This window comes from Diadema antillarum, unplaced genomic scaffold (genome assembly GCF_040938485.1).
Source record: "Diadema antillarum isolate AM-2024a unplaced genomic scaffold, OU_Dant_1.0 seq00001558_RagTag, whole genome shotgun sequence".
NCBI lineage: Eukaryota > Metazoa > Echinodermata > Echinoidea > Diadematoida > Diadematidae > Diadema > Diadema antillarum.
In genome coordinates this window covers 523672-537242 of record NW_027272284.1, presented here as the reverse complement: position 1 = coordinate 537242, position 13571 = coordinate 523672, and the positions used below count along the sequence as shown (strand labels likewise).

General features: G+C 42.3%; 1 protein-coding gene across 1 annotated transcript in view; it reads left to right on the top strand.

Moving 5' to 3' along the window:
• Nucleotides 1–13571, top strand: part of LOC139710713 (protein DOP1A-like) — a 48339-nt gene that overhangs the window by 16143 nt on the left and 18625 nt on the right. The window contains exons 2-9 of the mRNA XM_071622632.1: nucleotides 58–289; nucleotides 600–764; nucleotides 1634–1821; nucleotides 2211–2400; nucleotides 5126–6001; nucleotides 6705–7779; nucleotides 8330–8476; nucleotides 12300–12571. Coding sequence (XP_071478733.1) covers nucleotides 58–289; nucleotides 600–764; nucleotides 1634–1821; nucleotides 2211–2400; nucleotides 5126–6001; nucleotides 6705–7779; nucleotides 8330–8476; nucleotides 12300–12571 — 3145 coding nt within the window. The remainder of the gene's footprint in view (nucleotides 1–57; nucleotides 290–599; nucleotides 765–1633; nucleotides 1822–2210; nucleotides 2401–5125; nucleotides 6002–6704; nucleotides 7780–8329; nucleotides 8477–12299; nucleotides 12572–13571) is intronic.

Below are 13571 nucleotides of genomic sequence, written 5' to 3'. Positions count from 1 at the left end.
TTTTTTAGATAAACAGGACCTTTAATATGTTATTCCTTTTGTCTTTTCTGACCACAGGAAAGGAGTGACCGCTCTCAACAAGAGCGTGAAGAGCATCACTGAGATCGGAGGTAGTGCGGCCAATGGGAATCCACCCCTCCTTCCCGCCTCCATGACCATGGACGAGAGCGAGTTGCTAGGGGATACCAAGTACCGTAACTATGTGACGGCGGTGGAGAGGGCCCTGAGGGCCTTTGAGTACTCCAGCGAGTGGGCCGACCTCATCTCGGCCCTGGGCAAGCTGAACAAGGTATCCTTATTACTCCAGGCATCCTTATTACTCCAGGCAGATTCAGCCCTGGGCCTTGTTTTGTGTCAAAGCTGAAAGCAGTACTGTAAAAGTGAAAATTTTTACTGATTGTGCGTGGCATGAAACTGTCGTGAGAATAAAAGTGTGCAAAAATTTTTGCTTGTATTATGTTACGATATTCTATCTACTTGATTTTGCAGATTAAAAAACACAAGAAATTCTCTTCTATCGGAATCAGTAGCTAACATGTGACAGTTTTGATGTGTAAACGTCCAGTCCTAACTTGTTAAATCCTTTCTCCATCATTCAGGTTCTGCAGACGAACTCACGGTACCGCATCATCCCCAAACGTCTCCTGATTGGTAAACGTCTGGCACAGTGCACCCATCCAGCCCTCCCCAGTGGGGTCCATCTCAAGGCTCTAGAAACATACGATCTCATCTTTAGGTTCATTGGGCCAAAGCTGCTATGTCAGGTTAGTGAAAGGGTTTACTGCCAGTTGGTCTAATATCAGATGGTCTACTTCCTAGTTCATCTAACACCACTACAACTGAACTCATTTGGTCTAATCGATTTCGTCTAATGCCTGTTTGGTCTAATCTTCACTTAGTCTAATGCCCAGTTTGGCTAATTATCGTTTCATGTAATGACCAGATGGTCTAATTCCAATTTTGTGTCCTTTGATTTGTTCCCTCTTTGTCTAATGAACTGTGTGTATTAGATGAAATGGGCATAGCCCATCTGGAAGTAGACAAACTAGTAATGATTCTAAGTGGCCATTGGACTACATGGTCATTAGACAAACTGGTTGTAGACAAAACAGGATTAGACCATGTGGGTTGAGACTAAATGGCTGTTAGACGAAGTGTGAGTAAGCCAAGTGATAGATTACCAGTGAAAGAGCTAGCTCAGTATGTGTGTCTATAGAAACTGTGTGTTACAAACAAAATCACCTTGTCCTCAATGGGTTGATTTTATGGCTGATATTTGACATCACTGGCTACATTCAAGTGCTCAAAACTAAGCTGAACCTGAGCAAACCATGATATACAGTACCTGCCATGCCAGATTGGGAGTGTTCATGCACTCGCTGGAGATGGCATACCTAATGAGCTATTTTTGGACTTGAGTCAGAGGGGTCACACATTTTGTAGCAACCAACACTTTCGCCTCTCACATCTATGCTGCCTACAGGTGTCCCTAACAAGGAGAATCAAGTCTTTGTATTATGACGTACATGTACTGCGTGCTATGCACATTTTCCATAAGCCAGACAGTGTAATCATACATTTAAGATTCTGTTTTTGATATCAGTATATATCTCTTGTATTTGTATATTTGCAGGATATGTTTATATACAGTGCTGGCCTGTTCCCGTTGCTAGGCAACGCATCTATGTCGGTCAAGCCGGTTCTGCTAAATCTCTATGAGGAACACTACCTGCCTCTTGGCGAGCACTTGAAGCCCGCCCTCACTGGTCTGCTTCAAGGGATTCTTCCTGGCTTAGAAGAAGGGTCTGATTTCTATGACAGGTAGGTGATCAAACAAAGAAGCGGTACTGTAAAAGCAGGAAGTTTTACATGAGTAATTTTCACGCTTAGTTGGGTGAAGTGAATTTTGTGTGTATTTGATACAAGGGAAAATATTCTTATTTTCACAGTATTGCTATGGATGTTATGTGATGTTGACTGGTCACCCCTTGGTGTATGTGTAATACCTACATTGTAGTTACAGCCAAATCATTTATTTTTTTTTAAAATATTATGCTGGTGGAATACAATGTAGAACACAAGTGAAAAAATAACTGACGATAATATTGATGCTGTAACAAAATGTTTTATTTTTCCATGGACATTTGCTGTAGTCAGTTGGTTGTTATCATTATATTCATGGTGTATGTTGTTTTAAATTTATTTCTCAGGACCAACACTCTCCTTGAGCAGCTGTGTGCCGGCATGGTCAAGTCAAACTTCTATGGCGCCCTCTGGGAGTGCGTCCTGTCCAGTCCTGTGGTCAGACTGCCCGCCATCACCTTTATCCTCTCTCAGTTTGACCGCAAGCTGCCCATTGCTGACCAGAAGTACTTCCTTGGCAACAATAAATCTGTCATGGTGAGTGGTGATTTTTGGGATTTTTTTGCTGCGCTTGGTTGCATGACTGATGAAGCATTATCTCTGTTACACTTCTCCAAAAAAAAAAAGCAAAAATGATTTTAAAAAAACACCAGAAACACAGGACAAGAACGTTAAAATCCTTGGCCAGACATCAGTAATCTTTGCTGTTTTCAGATTAATACTGTGGAATGGATTTGTAGCAATGCAGAATCTGAAAGTTCAGGAAGAATTTGTAAATTGTTATATTGATTGGAAATATAACTAATTGATGATGAAATATGAAGAATGCGATGGAAAGTTTCTTACTTGAAATGCTGGATAATTTATCTGTTTTTTTAAAGAGTTCTTTTTGATGCATCCTGGGGTTATACTGCAGTTGTTTGTGCGACATTCCAACTCTGGAATAAATGTTCATTTCGTAGACGAAGCAAAATCTGTGATGTTGGGGATATTTCACAAATTGTTTGGTTATTTGCACCTACTGTCAGTTTGTACATGACTGGAACTTGAATTAGAATTGAGATTACCAAATTGATCTTTGGTACAGTGTGCAACATTGAAATAAGACCTTGGAGGGTACAAGGTGATACATTGTATCAACAGTCAGAGCAATTGCACTGCATCACTGAAGGATAATTCTTCTACATATATTTGAAGTCAGATTTAACTAAACAGTAGAGATCAGTCATTGAGAATGCATCATTGGTACAGATGACATTCACAGTGTGGTATGTGACTGTGAATCAAAATATTTCGGTTCAAATTCCTTACCTGATACGACTACCATGTGATGTATTTTTGTTCATGTGATATGCAAACAAGGAGGCTAGACTGCAGTAGTGACTACAACATCTTCCAAGCTTTGTTTGTCATTGAGGAGGGCAGTTTTGTGCTGTATCAAGAGACCGTGTGGTGTTGGTTGTGTATAATCAGTCACCCACGGCAGACAGATGTTTAATGTATTGTGAAGAGAGAGCTTGATAGTGCTATGCTCGTGTGCTTTCTCAAGGCTTTTCAAGTTTAACAGCATCAAAAGGCAGACCATACAATTGGCTTGAACTGGATTTTGTTTTGGTTCAGTATTTCTGTGTGATTTAGAATCTGTGATGCTAAGCCAGCCGAATAGTATCTATAGAAAAGCAAATTTGCATAAACCTGTCTTTGTAGACATATGCCCAAAACTTGGCAAAGTCAATATTTAAAGATATGGTCGGTCTTTACGGCTAGATGATTTTTTGTTTGTTTCTTTGATTTTTGTTTGGAAGATGTTGCTACTTATTACATACTGGTATGTGATAATTTCATTACGATGTTTGTATGATGTAGGGATTCAGTCACTGCATTAAGAAACACTACAAAGGCACCCTTGTGGAGTGCAGACCTCCACCCATTATTATATACTCATGCTGAAAATTGACCAATTTCCCAATGATAGAAGCCTTTTGTTTACGTCATATCAGCTGCCAGCAACGCGGCGCCTCACCTGAGCAGAGCGCGCATTTAGAGCACTTATGCAAACCTAAAATGCACGGAACTTGAACTCCAAAGTTCATTGACCCTAATGCAAAAAAGATTTAAAAATCCTTAAAAGATCTTTAACTATTCCCCGGATCACTACCGAAATTGAATCATCTCTTCCTTGCGTCATTATAAAGTTTTCCTGCAAGTTTCATTCAAATCTTTTCACAACTTTTTGAGTTATTTTGCAAACAGACAAACCAATGCCGATGATCACTTAACCTCCTCCTTCCGTGGCAGAGTTAAAAAAAAAATAGGATGTGCATACTGATTGAAAGTTAATTAAAGTAATCCCTATTAGAAATCATTGCTGAGTTACAATAGATTTGATTTGATTCAACTCATTATTGCAATTATGAATATTTTGTCATAACATTACATTGTGTTCAAATTCATAAAACTTTTGTTGAGATGTTTTCATTGCAACTGATTGACAAATTGCCCTACATCGACATAAATAAGCACTTTCAATTCAGTGGTTATTTACATCGATGTAGGGCAATTTGTCAATCAGTTGCAATTACTGTAAACATGGAAATTTTCACGGTACATTAATTTTTGCGGATTTCGCGCTACGTTCGGCTAGCGCGAATTCAAAAACGCGCGAATATATCTTCGCAATTTTCTATGCACATTTTGAACGGCCTGAATTGTGTGCGCTTCGTCGATGATACTGCTACGTAGTACAGACATGTTTAGGCATATAGCAGTATCATCGCACGCACCACACGAACCGAGCCCATGGCCGATTGGTGTGCTACATCCCCCGCAACTACAGTACTAGTACTACAGTACATGTATCGAGTAAAATACACATTACTACATAGTTGAGCGCTTGTACTCGCACTCGCTACGTCGCTTATCGTACGCTGGCATCGCTGGATGAAAACAGAGACTGTGTATTAACCCGCTGCGGAGCTTGAATTTAAGAACCCGCGAATATGTTTTCGAGCCGCTCAGCCCGAAAAATTAATCGCGCGAAAATATTGACGTTTACAGTACATTGTGTGATGTAAAGACTGTATCTGAAATCACTGCCCAAGCAGCAAGACAGGACTTAAATGCATGTGACCACCATAGGGTCATAGGATTTTGTGCTGTTAACAATCAATTTCAGTTTATATAATCGATTCCTTTTTTGGTTGTTTCTATTTTCAGAGTTCATGACAAATGTATATATGTTTGCTTTGTGCGTATATTTCAGGTCCAAGCAGTGTGTGCCGCCCTCAATGACGTGGTTGTTTTAGTGCAGCGCTGCGTCCTTGATCTCATCATGATTTGCTTTCCTATCCACAACGCTGGGGTATCACCCGAGGAACTCCAACAGCTACTCACCGCCTCTCTCAGTGTTCTCCTACGACGAGATATGTCTCTCAATCGAAGACTCTATTCCTGGTTGCTAGGCAACGAGCATGCCAAAAAGATGCAGTCAGCACCAGCTCCTCCTCCCATTCCCTCATCAACGATGGACAAACCTGAAATGAGTCATAGACGCACTGATAGTGTCCTAACTAATGATAGCCTCGTCAGTAATGAGGATGAAGGATCAGAGTACTTTGAGATGTACTCCCGGGCCCTTCTCATTCAGGCCCTGAAGAAGTGGCTCCACGACCCTCCCATTGACCCCTACAACGTGGAGAGCAAGCAGCGTTTCCTCAAGCCGTACCGTCTTCTGATCAGCCTCCTGGACAAACACGAGGTCAGTTCACCAATCATCGACGAGGTCCTTGTTGAAGTCTACATTGCCCTCTTCAATCACTGCACCAAACCCAAAGCACAACTCCAGCCAGACAACTCGGTGGCCACGCCCCCGGACGCTGATGCGGGTTTCTCGCAGAGGGAGATCCTCCAAGGGGCAGAGCGACCGGTCGAACTGATCAAGACGGCGAACCTGCTGTTCAACTCGTTTGAGCCGTACTTCATGTGGGATTACGTGGCCAGGAAGTTTGAGCTGTGCTGCCAGCAGAGTGTGCTCCGGAGTACGGGACAGGTGATCGTCTCAAACAATGCCTCCATCAAGGAACTGACGTGTTCAAAGCTTTGCATGCTGGTCAACTTTTTACTGGACATCGTAGCTCTGGTAGGTTGGATCTCCTATTCTGGTTGATGTTTGGAAGGGTCAAGTGGTTTTAGAATTAAAGAGCGTGATCAAATTACAGGCTAATCTTCTTTCTTTGTTCTCTCTTATATTGAGGGACTATATATAATTTATATTGTTTGTAATAGGAAGAAATTCTGCTCATTGTGATGATTTTTGTCTTACTCAAAGCTGAAGTGTACTAGACTATGAAGTAATCCCATAAAAATGATAGAAGTAATGAGAGTGTGCATTCATAAGTTGCTTCATACTGCTTTCTAATCACTGGACAGTGGTTTGGTCCTAGGGAAATATTTACAGTTCATATTTTATCTTGGTTCAGTTAAAATTTAGTTTTTACCTGTTGTAGGAAACTGGATTACCATATTTGCCGGCGATAAGGTCACACTATTTTTAACCCGTTGAGGACTAGTCACAAGTATACTTGAGCAGGTGTCTTTGGGAAATGTGTGTTGTAGCAAAATCAGTCCAACCTCAAGGGTTAATAGAAATAGAGTGGTAAACTTGGGATGAAGCCTATACGCCAGCACAACCAAACTACATGTATTGTCTTTTCAACTCAGGTGTGGCCTTATCACCGGTGAATACAGTTATTGTGCTAAATTGTGATAGGAACACGTCTAAATGTACAATATTGCTGTGTATCCTCTCGAGACCATTCACTTCCTGTCATTGTGTTTTGTAGGAAACCTATCCAGAGACCCCCACTGAGTATCTTCCTCAGCTCATGTGTAAGATCATCATGACCCTGACCAACTACTGTAGTTACCTGGACCTCAACGATGTCCACCACGCCCTGGGGCTATGCCAGAAGCTTCTGACCAAAGTCCAGCCATCCATGGTCACGAGTCCAGAGCCCCATGTTCCAATCCTTCCAACTTCTGGTATGGCCCAGGATGAGGAACTCCCCTTGACCCTGCTGAAGCAGCTGGAAGGGATTGAGAATGGGTACGACGTCATCGAGAACTTCCAGAGCCATGGCGGGCAGGCCTCCGCTGCGACGTCTTCTTCGATGCCACGGCAGGATTCTGGAGCCTCTACAGAAGAGGAGAAGAGTTCAGAGAAGGCTGCAGCAGAGAAAAAGAGGAGCAGCATCGTGGAGGAAAGTGAACCACCTCAAGAGGAAGGAGAAGAGACAGACGAGAGTAGCCGATTGATTGAAGGAGGCGAGGACAGTGATGAGGATTCGGGAGCTGTGCAATCTCTGGACCGACTGGCTTCACAGCCGCAGAAATTCAGCGAGGCAAACGTACCCCCAACTCGACCCCGTCGGCCCAACAGCCTGGGTAGCTTCCGCCAGGACTCCAGCTCCATGCTGGATGAAATCCTGGAGGGACCCGACTCTCCTGAAAAAGCCACGGAGCGGAAGCCACCGGCCCCCAGCATAACCTCCATAGCTGACAGTGACAAAGATGGACCTCCTGTGTTCCTCATGCAGGCCTGTGTACAATGCTTCCAGACTTTCTTTGCTAAACTTATCACCAAGAAAATCCTGCCCAACGCTGACATTGTCAAGACCTGTCTGGCTAAGGTACAGGTGGGAGAAGTGGTCTCGTCTCCGGTCAAGGCGTCGTCCAAAGAGGCGGAGACTGATGGAGACCACAAAGAAGATGATGAGGAGGAGGAAAAGAAGAGGAAGAAAGTGGCCAAAGGGAAGGAGGAGTTGTCATGGAAACACTGTCATCGGGATCTACTGGAAGATGGTAAAACCAGGACAGACTCAGCACTGACCAGTGATAGAGCTGCCAGAACTTACCTAGGTAAGCTGTAATTGATTTGGTATCAAAATCTCAGTTACTGCATACAAATATGTATTCTCTTATTTTTCCATTACAGTGTTCTGCAACTTAAAAAAAGTGAAATATAAACCTATTCGGTTTTAAATAACTGTTACCATCTTTTGTTGGCCATAACTGGGAGGCTTGGAAAATGAGAAGAAAAGATGATTAGATGAGTTATGCAATAAGTCAGGTGTATTGCCATATCAGTGCATAAATCAACTATTGTGAAGAACACTGAACACTGAAGCCCCCCGTTATGGCTTTAGTAGACTTAGACATAAAAAGCAGCACCCAAAATGTGTGGGTCTATATCAAACTTATATGAATACCATGGCACATACATGTATCCTTTGAGCCATTATAGTCATCTCTGTCTAAAAACAAAAAAAAAACAAAACAAAACAAAATAGAGGACAACTCAGATGTATGAAGTCTGGTTTTACAACATGTAACTTCTGTGTGATTACGATGAGATAGACTGTTACTTTCATAACTTTACATTGATTTTGAATTGAATCTGTCCCTACAGGGGATGTGACTATTGAGTGCCCGTCCTCCAAGGTTCTATGTCAGGCCTACAGCACTGCCTGTAACCTACTGGTGGAGTTTGCCTGCTTCCCAATGTACTGCAATGAGACCATCTCAGCCTCACTGCTCAAGGCACCAAAGGTCAAAGGTCAGTACTATCGAGGAGGAGTGCCATGTGCGTGAGTGTGCGTGAGTGTGCCGGGAAGAGAAAGTTTTTTCTTGCACTTGATGACACATATGTACTGGAAGCAGATCAGCATTATCTCAGCTCTCTTTAAAGACCTAATAAAATGGTTTAGGCATTTTTTTCTCAATGATGTAATAATATTAAATGTTAAATTCTAAGTAATTCTATGGTTGTGCGGGGTTTTTTACTGTTCTGAATTTTGTTCTATATTTGTTAACATAATGGATGCAATTTCCTCGGTTTTGGAAAACTTGCTATACTTTCACCGCATGCGGCGCACTATCACTTCTAAATTGTGATGACGTCTAAGAACGGAGTCGTTCATGGCCAGTCTAGCCGTAGCCAGCGAGCTGGCAAGGCTATGCTAGCGCAGCGCAGCGACAGCCGGCCGGCGGCTGCACTGGCTAGCGCTGGCGGGGGAGCGAGCTAGCGAGCGCATAGCAGGTGCTGCGCTGCACTATTGTCATTGGCTAAGCCTTCAGACAAAAGAATATGTAATTAACTGTATCGGATTTAATACTGCCAATAATACAGATTACTTACTGTGGTACGCTTGGATATCCATTATTTTCGGCAAACTCGTGAAATAGGCCCCACCACTGCGTGTCTGTTCTAATAGTAATACTACGGCGACTCGCCTGTTTCAGCCCCACCGTGTGGCGTTCATCTCGGTAGGTAAGCACGGCGGTGGGGCTGCCTTCCACAGTGAATACTCGTGAATGCGGCGAAAATGACTTCATAATATGGCCCTCGACTAATTTAACGGTCAATTTAACCATAAATACAACCCTACCTAACCCTAAACCCAAGGAGGACCTACCCTTGCTTGCTATAAACGCACGGGTACGGTGCACGCGCACTGCGGTGGGGCCTATTTCACGATAGCCCCACCACCACTGCGTGTCTGTACTAATACTACGGCGACTCTACTCGTGAATCCAGCCCCACCGTGGCATTCATCGGTAGATAAGCACGGCGTTTGGGCTTCCTTCCACAGTATGATTTTTAGCATAAAACAAAAACTACTCGACCAAAACTGACGATAATTCTTGGTATCGTTTTTCTTAGAAAATGGCGCATCTAAATTACTGATAACAAATATTGCAGAAACTGACTATGGGAAACTGGTTAGGCCTTTTTTTTCCTTTTTTTTTTTGGAGCCACGACCCACCCTGTAACAACATATCCCCCTAACCGTTAGGCGTTAGAGTGTAGCCTCTGTACTACTACCAAAGATTCTGCTATTACTACTTACTAGTCTACTAGACCTAGTGCCGTAGTGGTAATAGTACTACTACTAGTAGACTACTACTACAGTAGACTACTATAACTACTAGTAGACTGCTACTAGATCTACTACTAGACTACTACTGGTAGTTTAACTTGTAAGCGCCGGCCGACGGGCCAGGCCACGGCCGGGACGCTCCCGCTTGCTTGCTGCGGCCGAAGTAGCCGCTCACTTTGTGAGCGAGCTGGGCCTGTTCTTCTTATTTGTCTAGTAAGTAGATTAGATTCTAATCTACTTACTAGACAAACAGTTACAACTTACAATGTCAATCATGTAGAATACAGTATATCCTTTCTAAGGTTAAACTATATGGGGGCATACCAGACATACCACTCTGTATTTCCCAGGCGATCGTTTCCGTGAGGTCTATTCTCGGGCTTGGTGCCATGTTCATACGCTCTTGCACTGGCAGCGGGGGAGATGCAGCTGGTTCATATCGGTAAGGTGCAGCCCCACGATAACGTTCTGGTTCATCGGCTGCCTCTCCCTCCCCATCTTCCCCTTCAACTTCATGTGCCTCCTCTTCTTCTCCGCTATCGTCAGAGCTGCAGTCTTCATCATCATCATCAATGTCGAAGTTTACCCATATAGGGGAAGACATTATGCTCGAGGTACCAGGTATCTGTGCAAGCTAACTTAGTGATAATGTACGTGGTAATGCGTACATGTCGACAGTCAGTGGGTCGACCGGGAGCGCACATCCCGCGGGGCCCGGGCCTGGCCGGGCTAGCTATCGTGTACGCGCGTGTACCAAGCTAGTAATCTGAGTGCTTGTGCTGAGCGGCGTCTGCTAACTGAGCACAACTCCGTGCTTATACGTCATCAATCGGTTCAGGGGTGTTGGTCACGTGACTATCTTTTTCGCAAAAGCTTGCAACGGGGTCCTCCAAAAATGTGATATTTGGGGGAGTTTCTAGAAGCGATAAAAACCGGAACGACACTGACAACATATTTACATTGATAATCATGACATATATTTTACATTTCTTTTGCATATTAAAACATTTTGCAAGCATTTTATTAGGTCTTTAAATACCTCAACTCCCTTAGAGCCTTTTGTCATTGTGTATGGCTGTGAGGTGCCTAGTTAGCTTAATGTGAAATTCATCAAGCTCAGTGAACTGTGAAATTGGCAGGGAGGAGATTATTTCAGCGGTGCCTGGTTTTAATAGAATATATAGAGAGTAGTTTTTGTCACAGGCGTGATTTGTGTTTAAAGGCTGGCCTCTCCTTCGAGAACAGGCTGAATAAGTTTGAAATGCCTGGCAATGGAGTCTAAACTTGTTTGACCCTTTATTAAAGAGTTCCACTTTGATTCTTAAAAGACCTAATAGGTGGAATGAATGAGGCTTAATCTAATGGTGAATTTTCAGGGGATAAAAAGGTGGATTTTTTCCTTGTACTCCTTTTGTCTTCCCTTTACTTTTGTCTTTTAGTGGGACAATAAATATCAATTATTGCGTCAAGCTAGAAATCTAAATAGGTACCAGGGAAGATATGGATTGTCTAGGGACTAAATCTTGCCGAATGGAATGACTCAAATGCTAGTCAAAGAATAGCGTGTAGAAATGGATATCATGCACTCAGTCAGTTGAAGACTAGTTCTTAGTATGCTCGGGCAAATGGGTATCGGAAATATGTGTCATTGCAAGATTATCTTGCCCTCAAGGGCATACATGTATATGAGAGACAAGACATCCAATGACTTTCTTGATAATGCATCTAGAGTACCCAGAAAGCTTCTTCATTGTGTGTAGAGATGTGAGGTATGAAGGATATAAAATTGTTATTTATTTTCACTTTTGTACGTTTCATGGCTTATAATAGGTTTTGAATGAAGTTTTCTGTAGAGCACATGTACCTGTATGGCATGTAGAGACATTGTTAAGCCACTCAAGACTTGTCATATGTAATACGGTCATTACTGTTTGTAGGAACACATTCATAAAAAGGAGAGTATACTGTAAAACGAATGTTCGTGAATTTCGTGAGAGGCAGGATTCGCGAAATTAAAATGCACGCAAAAGTTCTTGTCTACACTATATGCGTTGCATATTAGAGGCAACTCACTAAATTTTCATGCTGCATAAAAGGCTGTCGGCTCCAATTTGTGAAAATTTCATGCCATGAAAATATCGTGTTTTACAGTACTTCTGTAGCTACACTGTCCTTGCAACACGAAAGAAAAAAATGCCTTCATTCTTATAACTTGTCTTATTGGAGGCTAATGAGTTATAAATAAGAGGAAAAGAGAATGAAAGGGACGTGAGGCATTGGCATTTGTTCAAACAGCAATCTGTCACTGCCGTGAACTGGCCTTAGCACAGTGGTGGTACTGCTGCCCATTAAGCAATAGGTGACGTGGGTTCAGGTCGCAGGCTAATTCCTTTTTTTTTTTCACCTGATGGTCATAATGATTCAAATTGAGCATACAATCTTATTAATGGAGAGTAACAGCAAAAAGAAGTTTCTGGGTAATTTTTATGAACCATGTAGGGAGTGTTCTGGGACTACCGGACTGGCTTCAGAACCTCATCACTTGCTGCTGCTTCGTCCAGGACTTCGATGTCCAAGCAACATCTGTCTCCACCGTGCTGGAGCTCATCGCCTTGACCAAATCGGTCAGTGCTAGCTCGGACACCAAGCTGGTGTTGCCCAACCCGCCCAACTCGCCCCGTTCCGAGTCTGGGACCATCTCAGTAGTCCTCATCCCGGCTATCTCGTCCAAGCACCTGGAGTGCCTCAACTACAGCTCCAACTTCTTCCAGGTACAGACAGACAAACAAACTGACTAATGGACAGACAGACCAGTAAACAAGAAAACAGTTAGATGTAGAGACAACTAGACTAACAAACAGAAAGACAGATGACCTACAGTGAGACAGACAAATGAATCAACAAAAGATAGACAGAGATCTGAAAAGACTCATATTTTGTGGTTTTATTCAGAAGCATATTGCAGCATAACTTTTTGTCATATGCTCCTTGAGAAATTGTATTACAAACTGAAGGATAGTTTGTACAATGTATTGTCCATGCTTACAGTAATGTACAGTGCTTCTCAAGGTAGTGTGAAGGCTGGGGCACACAAATTCCTTCACCTGTTTACACAAACATGTCAGCTAGGTCGACTGGAATAGCAGAACCTTGATTTCTTTTCTGGCCTGTTAAAATTCTGCTAACCTTTAGTGGAATTTGTGTTTGCGATATATAGGAGGTGATTACTCTTCCATCCAGGGTTATAAAGTTAAGCGCCTTGAAATCATTCAAGCATTTGTGAGCAATAACCCTTGCTCATTGATAACAGTCTCCTCCACCTCTACCTCAAGGTATGATAAAATGTATGCTCATGTATACACATAATTAATACCTACAGTGCACTCCTGTTATAACGATCTTGGTTATAATGAAATTCCAGTTACAACTAAGTAAAATTTCACGCCCCAACATTATTCATTTTGTTTTATATCGTCAATTTCTTCGGTTATAATGAAACTTCGTTATAATGAAAGAAAACTACTTGTCCCAAGGACTTTGTTATAATGGGAGTCAGCCGTATTTCTTTTAATCATGCTTTTAAGTATTCATTTATGTTATGATACACACATTGATGATATGCGATAATAATCTTATTTGTGGAAGTGGAGAAATGAAACAAACTGAAACTTAAAAACTTTCTACCTCATAGCTACACTCATGTCTGTAATCATACAAGCCAGCAGTTGATTTTTTTTTTTCTGATCTGTTGAAAATTATATTCACGTTTAG